Source organism: Leptinotarsa decemlineata, unplaced genomic scaffold (genome assembly GCF_025532065.1).
Source record: "Leptinotarsa decemlineata unplaced genomic scaffold, Ldec_3_MD MMD2_tig00000010_RagTag_RagTag, whole genome shotgun sequence".
NCBI classification, from domain to species: domain Eukaryota; kingdom Metazoa; phylum Arthropoda; class Insecta; order Coleoptera; family Chrysomelidae; genus Leptinotarsa; species Leptinotarsa decemlineata.
Genome location: NW_027412538.1, coordinates 1,054,045 through 1,067,039, shown reverse-complemented (window position 1 = coordinate 1,067,039; position 12,995 = coordinate 1,054,045). Strand labels below are relative to the sequence as shown.

At 35.0% G+C, this 12,995-nt stretch overlaps 1 protein-coding gene across 1 annotated transcript in view; it reads right to left on the bottom strand.

The window, feature by feature from the left end:
* Positions 1–685: 685 nt before the first annotated feature.
* Dhc64C (dynein heavy chain, cytoplasmic) overlaps positions 686–12,995 on the bottom strand; it is a 50,957-nt gene continuing 38,647 nt past the window's right edge. Inside the window, exons 27-35 of the mRNA XM_074171218.1 lie at positions 8,174–9,689; positions 7,759–8,116; positions 7,384–7,708; positions 6,090–6,303; positions 3,962–4,156; positions 3,266–3,910; positions 1,378–1,575; positions 1,154–1,325; positions 686–1,068 (exon numbers count right to left, since the gene is read on the bottom strand). Coding sequence (XP_074027319.1) covers positions 800–1,068; positions 1,154–1,325; positions 1,378–1,575; positions 3,266–3,910; positions 3,962–4,156; positions 6,090–6,303; positions 7,384–7,708; positions 7,759–8,116; positions 8,174–9,689 — 3,892 coding nt within the window. The 3' untranslated portion in view covers positions 686–799. The remainder of the gene's footprint in view (positions 1,069–1,153; positions 1,326–1,377; positions 1,576–3,265; positions 3,911–3,961; positions 4,157–6,089; positions 6,304–7,383; positions 7,709–7,758; positions 8,117–8,173; positions 9,690–12,995) is intronic.

The following is a 12,995-nucleotide window of genomic DNA, read 5'->3' as shown; positions in this document are numbered from 1 at the left end:
TACTCTCCTCAAAAATTGATCAACTCTCTTAAACGTTTTGAATTGAAACATGCCTCTTCAGAAGTTCCCACATGAACTGAATTATATATGGCTTTTTAGATCAGCAATGTGTAGCTTTCGAGTCAATGGCATTTTCCAGACCTCAAATTAGAAATGTACAAACTTGAAACAGAACAAATTCCTCACATTCTGCTGCAGAACTCTTAACCAACACCCAGCAAAATAAAATGTCCTATTTGTCATACAATTTATAAGTGTCCAGCTTTCTCTGATAAAACCCCACAAGAGCGGTACGATTTAGTGAAACAGAGATATGAAATTTGGCCCAGAAGTCATATTAGTGAGCTTTGACGTGATCTCCTTGTATACGATAGCCCAGTCAAAGATACTATGGCCCCAGCAGATATAACCACCCTGTTCACTCATAGTTCATCAAAAATATATCGCCAGTGGATTGGTGTTTTTCACGAACCAATGCTTGGTACCGCAAAGGGCAGCCCGTCAAGTCCAGTGGTAGCAAACTTTTTCATGAAATAATTTGAAAGGGCTTTAGAGCAAACGGCTGTGAAATTTAGAGCAAACAGCTGTGAAATTAAATTTTTGGCTGCATAACGTTAATAGTACATTCTTGGTATGGCAGGATAGTGAAGAGAAACTGATATTCTGTAGACAAGAGACAAGTAAATAATATTCATTATTTCATTTAATTAAAAATAATTCAGCTACATATTGATATAGAAAATAAATAAAACATTAACAATATTAAAGCTTAAAATATCATTCAGGCTATAAATTTGAATTAGTTCAATGAAGTAGAAGTAAGTAACGCAACACCCCTTTCATAAAAGCTGTGAGGATCTTGACCTGCTGCAATATTAAGCTCAACTGTGTATAACAGCTCAGTTCGCGTGGAGTTCAAGTAAAGTGGTAATGATAGCTTGCTTTCTTTGAGCTTTTCATCTCCAGTGATTCTTACCCAACGGAATAGAGTAATATGCAAATCAATCATAATGCTAGATGTTAAAAGGAGTTGGTTATTTCGACACTGTGCTCCTTGCAGTTTGATACCTAAAAAGTCGAAGGAAAATAATTATTCTTTATCTGGGTAGAGAAATTACTACAAAAAATGTGACATTGTGAGAAAAAATCTTACCAACGACAGCAAAGCAGTCACTGGGAATAGAAGATTTATCAGTAGAATCTCCTATGGTTACATCCAGATGGAGCTCTTCTAGTGGCCAACTATTAACTTGGGCCACACATTGCCTTGTAGCTGTAATGTATGCCTCTGGATTCAATAATCCTCCCAACCAAACTGGAAAACTCTAAAACCAAAAGTAATAAGAAAATTACACAATTTAATTAACCATTTTCAACCTGTAGTTCCTTTGCACCAGATGTTGAAACAAGTTTGGACACTTGCTGCAACTGTTTAACTCTCTGACTGAAATCAGTAATCCATTGTATAACTGTACATCCTTTTGGTATAGTATAACGGTGCCAGTTGACAGGTATGATCCCTCTCACCAATTCACCTAGCATAGTACGATGATAGTTGGTTTGTTTCTTTTCTCCCTGTAAAACACATATTCGAGTGAACTCTCAAAAGAAATTATGTTGTTAAAAGTTATATTGTTCTTTTCTCAGGCATTGTAAACCATTAATAGATAAATAAATAAACTTTATCTCAAATATTGTCTTCAGTTGTTTCTGAAAAGGGATGTAAAATGGTGGGAAGCATTACAGTTAAATAAATTAGAAACACTATAGTATCTTGATCATTGATTGATTCTTGTGATAACTGTGACTCATAAAATTTAGGCATTTCTAATAAAAAACTGATGCTACAAGAAAGGTTGAACATTATACACCAACAGAATCTCCAAGGAAATTCTCCAATGAAGTCAGTTGAGCAAGAAATTAAAATAGACTGCATTAGATAGAGTCAAAGAAATTTCCAAAATTTGCCAATGGCAAAAATTATAAGGTAAAGAAAGGAGGAATTGAAGTGATCTCTTTGGCTAAATAAATATAACGAGCAGACGAACAATACATTACTTGGGAAAGATTATCATTTCAAATGATCCATTAATATATGAGAGGGGAAATACTGACCAATAACTATACAATGGAAACCTGGAACTAATCAAACGTATGTACAAAGTCAATAGAATGAGAAATATTAGAGAGTGTTCAACAGACTTAAGAGCGGAAGCAACATCTGCATCACTAGCTACTGAATTGAAAACATCAAGTAAGCAAGGCTAATTAATTTTTATACCCTAGTCCGTCTCACGAAGTATCAAAACTATAGTGCCAAATGACGAAAATTCCCGAAATAATAATTATAACAACTTCATTTGATTCCAAGAAACAAGACATGTTCATTGTAGGTTAAGCATATCCTTAAGAAGATAACACTTTTATTGCAATACCAAAAACTTTTAAGGGAACACATTTTATAAAAGCAACATAATTGTTGCTTAATGATGATTAATCAATGTACAAACAAGAAATGAACCTGTTTTTAAAGCAACGATAAAAATGAAATAAAAACAACAATAAAAATTAATTGGCGCTCCGGGGCGACTTTATTGATTCCAGTGGCGCATTTGCTTTTTCAGCTGCAGGAAAACCCGGAAAAACCTGCAGCACCACATCATAATTGTTATTAGATACAAATATCTATCATTGGTGAAAACTGTGATCGGTTTGGGTAAAACTAGCTATTGTCCATGACTTCGTTCTTATGGTCAACGGTTTTTTGGGTTCCTCAGATTTATCAACAGTTGAATGTTCTCATGTATTTGCCAATCTTGGATTCATAATAAAATCGATTGACTATTACTATAAATATAGTCTTCAAAGTTTTAGCCAGTACAATACAATTGTCAAAATCGTTACCAAATCGGTTAAACAGTTTTTGAGATTAGCACACACAAATAGACAAAAGTTCTAACAATCATTGTTTTTGGTTTTATTTCATTAGTAAAGACCCCCAATAATAGTTTTCCTCTATTGTCATTAGAGTTATACCTATTTCAATTAATCTATTTCTGATATTGATTCAATAAATATTCAATAGGAAATTTATCTATCATTTCATAATACTTTTCAGACTCAAAGGTGACTAGTTTCCAAAACATCAAAAATTTAGTAGCACTTAACGGGATTTAGTGACTATCAAAAATTTTATTCAAACATCTTCAGTTGAATCTCTTCAAAGGATCTTTTAAATGTGAAATGAAAAAAAAATTCTACTTACTTGACAAATGAGCAATACATCATTCAAATCGTGAAGAACATCTGTGAGAAGTTTAGACGCTGAATTCACCTCTCTCTCGAAATACCTATATAAAGGATCTTTAATATTTTCCACGGTTCTCCTGAGCGTCTGTAAAGAGTCTGGCAACAGTTTTACCCAAGTGTAAGCACTGTTGTGCAGAGTTTTCATCCAAGACGGTCGACCGTCCACTTGCGCCGGGTCTGTGGGAGAATTGTCGTCGACAGAGTAAGCCAGTTCATCGTCATCTTCCAACTGCTGCATTTTCAATAGTTTCCCAATTAAATCAGTGCCTCTAGTAGTCAGCAGCACTTTTTCAGCATTATTTGGCAATCCCAACCAAGCCGGTGTTTGACGATCAGCAAGACTTTCAATCCATTTTAAGAAATGATCCCTTCTCGTTCCATCGGGCATTGTGATGTGACGATTACCACCAGGACCATTATCAATGTTAGCGACAAGCGCGAAATCTCCTTCAAAGCTTCTTGGTGTGAAAAGTTTGTTCAAAAAGGAGTGTAAAAGCCTCTGGTCGAAATCATTATCAATTTTACCGCCATATATGGACTGGGAAAGTAGAGTGACTAAAGCATCCCATGGTACTTTCTCAGGTGGCAAATTAGTTCTTCCCTAAAAAATATATTTAGTAATAAACTGTGACAATAATTTATTACAATTTACCATAGCAGTAGCATCAATCCATGTATCCAAAGTATCACAGGCAACTCTTAAGTCAGATTCACTAAATTCATAATACTTTGCCCAACCTAATGGACAATAACGTAACCTTTCTTGAACGATTGCGTGGAACCAAGCTAGAAGGAAATATAGTCTGGCCCTTTCACTAGGAGCCTTCATCATTCTGCTGGCTGGAACCTAAAAAAAATTCAAGTTATAAACATTATTTCATATCACAATTTAAAATATCCTGTAAAACTTGAATATCAGAAAGAATGAAACAGTGAACAAAATATTTTGATTTGGCCGATATATCGCAAATATGTACATTTACAATAAAGTTGACAAACCATTATTGTATAGTGGTTTTTCGTTAAGGATAAAAAGTTAGCAACTAGCGTTTGTAATCTTTGTATTAGTTACATACAGAGCTGGAGACGATTTGAGAAAAGTATAGGGTTTTCCAACAGGAACTTCCGAACTCTGACAATTGACAATTGTTGAAACTATATCCGTCAAATTAGTTGTCATTTATTCAGTCTGGGCGGATATAGCATTCAACAACAGGTTCAAATAATAAAATTGTTTTATCAAAATTGGTGTTCTCTTCTGGAAATGTACAGCGCGCTTCGCCCATTTTGTCGAGAGACTATTCGCAATTTCGTGGAAAAATTTGAGTCCACTGGTTCAGTAAACGATCAACCAACACTCGTACGTCGACGAAACGCAAGATCTGCCAAAAACATTGCCGCTGTCTGTGAGAGTGTGCAGGAGGCAGTTGATTTCGCTTCGCTCACAAGAATTCGGCCTTTCACAGACCACAACTTGGCGAATTTTGCGTCGTGACTTGAGCCTGCATTCGTACAAAATTCAACTGACCCAGAAACACCCAGAAACTGAAGGTAAACGACCATAGGTAACGACTTGTGTTTGCTGAATGGGCTTTGAAGCAGTTGGAAACTGTCCCTAATTTTCATCGAAAAATCATCTTCAGCGATGAGGTCCATTTCTAGATGACTGGATACATGAACCAACAAAACTGTAAAATTTGGGATGATACAAATCCACATACGATCCAAGAGCGTCCAATGCATCCCCAAAAAGTCACTTCCATTGGACTGAATTGGATGATCTGGACACCAACAACTGTGGTTTCAACAGGACGACGCTACGTGCCAAACAGCTTATGCCACATTGGATAGTCTGCACGAGCCATATGAGGGCATGGTCATCTCACGTGGAGGTGATGTGAACTGGCCACCAAGATCGTGCAATTTGACCCTGTTAGACTTTTTATTGTGGGGTTTTCTCAAGTCATAGGTATATGCGAATAAGCCACAAACCACAGCGATTCTCAAAGCCAACATAACCCATGCTGAATATTACAGGAGTTTTTTCCCAACACCAAACCGTTATTTTAACACCTTGACACGTGTTTCGATCACCAAGTGATCATCTTCAAGAGGAAGATATTCATTACTACATCAAAGATTCCAAACAGTGCATCACAAATTTGACATGATTTATGCGCCAAAATCATGGAAATTGGACGTTTCAGATGCGCTTCACCCAGAGAAGCTGTGGCGGATATTTGAATGATGTTATATTCCACACATAATGGCATCAATATGTCTTTCAAACGAATACAAAATTTCAATGATATCTCACACGCACTTTGTTTTATTCAAATTTAAAGATAGGATGCACTTAATGAAAGACCGTATACCTCGACAGTGAATAATAAAAATAATTTTCACTGTAAATTAAAACACTAAAGAAGTTAACTGTTATTAAAATTTTTCATTATTAGATGTTTTTATTTTCATTTGTAGATTTCATTGCAGGTTAAACAATATTTCATTTTAGGGTCGGTTTTATTTTTTTAGTCCTTTTTTGACTCTTTAGCTAAACAGTTTTGTTGGATTTCAACTAGCTATATGAGTACAATAGCTATATGATTAGATGTGTTGGCAAAAATGTACATGAAAAGTATTGGTCAGATTTTTTTTTGGATATTTAGAATCGAAAGAGCCCAAGTACTTTTTTGAGGTGAGTACTTGTACTCGAGTACAAGAAATTTTAGTTCATATCAAAAATTTCTGAAGTTCATGATAAAGCAACAGTCACCTACCGTACTGAATGTCCTGAGAAGGTTAGCTCTAATACCCGGTGGTGGTTCAAAAACAAATATTCTTCCAGCTCTGAGAAGATTGACAGGGAGTTTCGGATTGATTTCCATTGTTAAGAATAACCTGAAGCTGGCATGAGGTTGAAGTGAGTGAAGTTTCTTTTCAAGCTGCACTAACCACTGAGGAGCCAAATGGACATTCTTCAGCATTACCCACCTGTAATTTCAATATTATAATGTGCTACCATTAATATTGATTTTTTTTTCTTCAATTTTTCCTTTATTTATCCCATGAAATTAGTCTGTTTGCATCAGGGATGTCAATAGAAACTAAAAACATAACATTACTTGATATGCACAACAAAAATAATAGAGAAATGATAAAACAATACATTGATGGATGTAGTTGTTACTACGCGGTAGTAACACTGCAATAACTAACGTTATTGCAGTTTCGTCCTATAAGGATAATTTCAGACGAATACAATAACGTTTATTGTATTTCAAACGAAAGTTTATGTCCTTAAAGGACGAAACTGCACCAACGTTAGTTACAAATACAAGTGGTAAAAAAACATAGGAAGTTTTATATATCATTTTTCATAGCAAAACAAATGTTAAGAATAATTGATTAAAAATTTAGTTCATGAAGAAAAAACTCTTGAATAATAAGGGTTCATTTATAAAAAAAAAACTTTTTTGATTTTTTATCGTTTCTCTTAGCTGATGATAAATAAAAACACTCTGGTTTATTGATATGCTGGATTTATAAGACTCTCAACATATAATTCAATCATCTATTTTTTTTCAGTTTCGATTCTGATTTATCTTTCTATTTTTTTCCTACTATCAACATGTATGTTTCTTGGTAAAGTAAATCGTTCGTATTCCTTTGTGAGAATACTATTCTATAGTAAAACAAGTATCACAAGTTTGTAAACCGTTTGTAGTAAAAATATTACAGTAAACTGTGTTACTAAGTTTTGATATAAGATATTGATAACGAATTTATTAATCCCAACAAACATTACATGTTTGTAGTAGGGATAATGTAACACACATATTGAAAAAAGATATATACTTGGGAAACAAAATAAGTAATAAAGTGTCTATAGTATTAACAACTCTCAATTTCCACAAAATTATCTGTTCTCTAAAGGATTTTAAAACCATTCGAAATCTTTCCTTCTGACATCAAAATTTATTTTCATTTCCATTACAATTTTACGAAGGTCTAAAGATACTGAGCAGAAATTTTAGTTATCATGGTTTTTTATGAATGTCTGAAAAAAATTACCTTCCAGTTTTACATGCCATATTGATCGCCCTCTCAGCCTGGTTGAATCCTTCAGCTGAACCAATTGCAATACTCGATATTTGCTTGTTGAGTTCTGCTGCTAAATCATCAACTCGGCTAGAAGCATCAAACCCAGGAACTGAACAGAGCAGAGCAGGTACATTTGATCTGATTTCTTTGTCGACACAGGAAGACAAATCCAATTCTTTTTCAGCTTGATACATGAATTCTGTTCCGAGTACTGTAGAAACAAAATGTTGAGCTGCGGCAATCACACGATCTGGTCTGAATGCTTGAATAACAAGAAGCTGATACATGGAAGTTCCTGCGAAACAAATTGTTATTTCTTTGTTAAGGGGTGGTAAATACTCCTACCTATCGCACTCAATTGTTTCTCTTCGATCCAAAGTTGAGGCACAGCCTGCTCTGGAGTGCTTTGTTGCAACCAAGCACTGAATTCTGGCATTTCTTTGATCTTTTCAGGCAACTTCCTGAATACAGGAAGCCTCAACGAAAGTCTAATAATGGCTTCTTGTTGTTCACTGGTCAAACTGTCCAAAGAAATTCCACTTGTATTATGGAATACTCCTTCTTTGCCTCTAAGGAAGAAACTGAACTCCTGATCCAAATTCGGCTCAGAGGGCACTCCTTTCAAATGAATTCTACATAGTAGCATGGCAAAGGTAAGTCTATCATTATGAAGCATACCTCTTGCTACCCGTTCATACACCACCTAGTAAATTTTTTCATGAATTTCACAACTTCAACATTTTTAATTGAACCAACTTACCGAAAACAAATCGGAGGTGATAATTTTCAGTCTTGCCTGATAGTCCGAAACTCCATCCAGCTTTGTGTTGTTATGAAGTACACTTCCAAACACATCCAAGAACATCTTAAGTGAATATTGATAAAGGAAATGTACTTGATTGAGGCTGTCCATGGTAAAGTATGTGTTACTACATGCTTGCGACAAAGGCAAATATTGTTGAGAAACAGTTTCGATTTCGGATATAACCTTGTCAGTTTCCTCAACTTTCTGTCCAATTTCAGCTGCCTCTTGTTTGAGGGTTTCTAAAGTAGTTATTACACTATCGTCATCCAAAATCTTACCCTTCGCGTCGTTTAAAGCCTGCAATAAAGACTTTTCTAGCTGCCTTAATCGCAAATGGAATTCGCCTTGCAATTTCAATAAATCTGAACGTTTGGCGTCTATATCAGGTCTTTCTGCTTTGAGTACCTGATTCAAGCACTGACTCTGCAATGAACTTCTGGTGACGGTAAAGTTGACGAAGGTGACACGAGAGCATATGTCGGGAGGAAACTCTACTGTCGGATCTCTTGTTGATAAGAAAATTACGAATGACGGTGATAAATCGATATCCTGATCTCCAAGCGTGATCAACACTCTGCCTCCGGTTCTTCTGAGTTCTCTGTTCAATACAGGATTAAGAATAGCGTCGTAATTTTCGACATCTTGCACAAGTAGAGGATTTCCGAAACGTAAAGCAGACTCTAGGTTTTTTCTGAAAGAGTCATCCAGAAAACTAGTTTTTGTGATCTTCTTGTCTTTGAATTCATTCATTATGAACTCTGTAGCCTGGCCCGATGGATCTATTATCAGCGGATATCTGTTGAATCTCTTTAGCATTATAGCATTCTCAGTACACAAGTCATCGGTGGGAAGTGCATTGGCTTGCCACCTGAGCCTTTCGTCAGGATTGGACAAATATTCCGTTCTTGCTATATCTGCTCGATACTGAATAGATGCTAACGTCAGATGCTGTGACCAGGTGGTAAATAAGTTCTGACGGTAATGCTGATCAAAGTAACCGCCATAAGCTATGAAAGCGGCAGAAAGAAGAACGTCACCTATGATAGTAGACATTTGAGACCTGAATGTTTCACTCGTTGCCTCCCATCTCTCCCTTTCTATAACAAGTGATTTCAAAAGAGCTATAGATCTATCAACTTTGGCCTGAACGTTTTCTAAATCAGTCTTGATAGCTTGCGCTTGGGCAATCAACTGTGCGTACTCTTCTTTGTAAGAAGCGATACTTTGCTCCAATTGACTAATAAGATTTTTCACTTCCTCGCCACGTTTCTGGTTGGTCTCAGCCTGTAATTCAAGGGAATTCAATTCCTCTCTCAGTGGTTCAACCTTCTTCAACATATCTGCATACTGAATCTGAGCGCAAGCCCATTTAACTAAGGGGCCGCAGGCATTACTGGCATGGTTGACCTTTTCGAAGTTATAATCAGGATTGCTTAAATAGCGGTTCTTCATTTTTTCTCGGACATCGTCGCTAACGAAAAAGTTAAAAATGATCAATTGTTTTGCAAACATTGACAAATGGCATTGCTGATAATACACCATGACTTTTAGCAGAAAGTTACTTGATTATGTACAATAGTTTACAGGTTCTCAGTGAGGTTAGGATTCTCTATCAGCAATGAAACAACTCTATTTTTGAGATGAGAGTGAGTCATAAAAGTGTGAGAAAATGAAGCTACTGCTAAGGTTAATATTTCATTTGAGGTATGTACCAGGTTTTCAAAAAATCCTATTCATGGCAATTTCTAATTTATACGTAGTTTTGAATATAAAGGCTCAACATTTCTGAAATACCAAATTTTATTTTTGATAATCAGCATCGATTACAATTTTTTTCAATTCCTGTTTACAGTTGTTACTTGGTAGTATATATCAATTAGTGTCTTGCCAATGTACTCCATTGAAGATAAATAGACAAACCCAGTGGGCTGAAAGTATGAAATTTTGATTTTTTTTCGAAATGAATTGTTATAATTGTTAAGCTGAAGGTTTATGTTCTTAGGTTTTCAAGGATTGATGTTCGTACCGAATCGAACTCCAAATTTCAATTTTTGTTCATGATTTTATGAGTACAGGAAACTCAGGTTAGATAAGAAAAGATTCTGTTCGCCACCTGAACAAAATTGAAAAATCTGGTTTTATTTATGAGTGAGTAAATACATCTTTCCTCCTTATGACGATGTCACCTACGGAATTAATAGAAAACTCAAATATTGCTTATCTGTATATGTAGAGTTGGGAGGGTGAGTGTAGGCCCACACACTTAGGCCACACATGACCCATTGCATATCCTCCCGAGGAGTTGTCATCGTCCATCCTGTCCTTTCCAGGAAAGTGGACAGGTCATTAGGAGACATCTCCTTTTTATCGGCAGGTGTAGGCCAAGACTGGCCGAACACACACTCTTTTATTGACGATAACTCCGGACACTCGCATAAGACATGCCTGACAGTTCCTGACAGTTTCATCTTCCTGTTCACACATCCTATAGAGGTATGTCCACTAGCCCCATATTATGGAGTCAAACATTGCTTATCCAATATAAATTATTTTATTTTTATTTTTATCGTTGTTTTAACACATTGTAATAATTTTATATATAATTAAAACATTAATAAGGTTTCCCAAGGACTGGTGTTCTATGGTTTCATCTATACTATAATTCCAAAATAGTAGGCACTAAATTCTCAGAAATGACTGACGTTTTTGCTCAACAAAATAAGTGCATATTGATTGGTGATTTCAATTTGAACTTCCTTAATGAGAATGATTCTTTGATAAAAAAATTCAAGAATTTCATTGCAAATATTGGGGAGGAGGAACTGATCCATGAACCAACAAGAGTTACTAATAATAGTAGTACATTGATTGATTATGCCTTAAGCTCCTCAACCTTAAACCAATGTTAAGTCCATGAAATTCCTAAGATTACAGATCATAATATCATCACTGTTACAATCAAATCCTGTCAGCTGCAGAAATCTAGCACTTTGAAATTATATAGGGATTTTAGTGGAACAAAACTTCTTTTAAATGAAATATTAATGAATTGTAACTGGAACTTGAACGATATCGATACAATATATGCTAACCTTGTTAAGAACATAAGTAAACAGATCAATATTATTAGTCCATTAAAATCATACAAACAAAATAAAAGCCAATTGCCTTGGTATGATCATGAAGTTTTTGTTGCAGCAAGGTATAGGGATGAAGCTCACAAAAAATTTAAAAATTGTAGAACTATGATTGATGAACAGCTCAATTGGGCTATTTACAAAAGTTATAGAAACGAAGTGGTTAATTTGTTGAAAATGAAAAAAGCTGAGTACTACAAACGGAAGATTGATGATTGTTCGCATGATCCAAAGAAAATGTGGAAATCTTTGAAAACACCCTTCCTGATGTAATTGTATTTGACACACAGAGAGTGATGTTAGACCAAGATAAAGCTGAAAGCTTTAATAATTTTTTTATTGAAAGTATTCTTGATATTAAAGCAACAATTCCGGCTTCTGTACAATGGTCATGTGAAAATCTTAAAGTGATGCAATTTGTCCGATTTCAAACGTTTGTCACTGAAGAAATTGAAGTCAATTATGTCATGTTTGGATAACAAGTGTAACACTAATATAATGAACAACAAGGTTCTCAAGAGTATCTTCTCGGTACTAGGTCACGTACTTCTTGATTTTGTCAATACTTCTTTGATAAACGGGCACTTTCCAGATCAACTCAAAATTAGTACAGTTGTTACTGTGCCTAAAGTTTACAACGCAAATAAAGCCTTTAACTTTCGTCCCATAAACACTCTGCCTCCTTTAGAAAAAGTATTAAGAGTTAGCTGCTTACAACCAAATATGCACATATATCGAAGACAACAACCTTTTGATGGAGTATCAATCAGGTTTTAGATCGCAACACTGATGTGAAACTGCCCTTCAACTCACCTTGTCTAAATGGAAACTGTCAATTGATGACAATAAATATGTAGTAGTAGTATTTTTGGATTTCAAAAGAGCGTTCGAAACTATAGATATATCTATTTTGCTATCAAAATTAGAGTACTATGGAATAACTGGCAGGGTGTTGCTATGGTTCAGAATTTATTCAACAGATCTCAATGTACTAAAATAAACAACGTCCTATCAAGCCAAAAAGCAATTGATACCGGGGTCCCCCAAGGGAGTGTACTTGGCCCTGTTTTATTCATACTTTATTTGAATGACATAAATTTTATTAGTGACTGTGAATTCATCAACATCTTTGCAGATGATACTCTCATTGCAACAAGCGACTCTGATATTCATAATGCTGTACGCAAAATTAATTTGACTCTTGAAAATGTGGCGAAGTTCTTGAACATAAACAAACTCAAACTGAATACCACTAAAACGAAAGTTATGATATTAACAACACAATATAAATATAACTTAATTGATATCAACGCCATTAATATTGAGATCTACGGCGAAACTATAGAAATTGTGAAAGAATTCAAATATCTAGGCTTCATCGTTGATAACACTTTGAACTTAAAAAAACACTTCCAGTATATGTGTAATAAAATTTCTAAAAAATTGTTTTTTTTTACTAGAATTAGTAGACTTAACATTCCAATCTAATTTGACTGTTTATAAAACAATAATCCTAACACACTTTGATATCATTACTAGACGGTAATTCTATCTCTACTCTACCAAAAATACAAAACAGAGGAATGCGCTTGTTATTAAAATGTCATAAATATACTCTTATATTATCAATGATTAATATT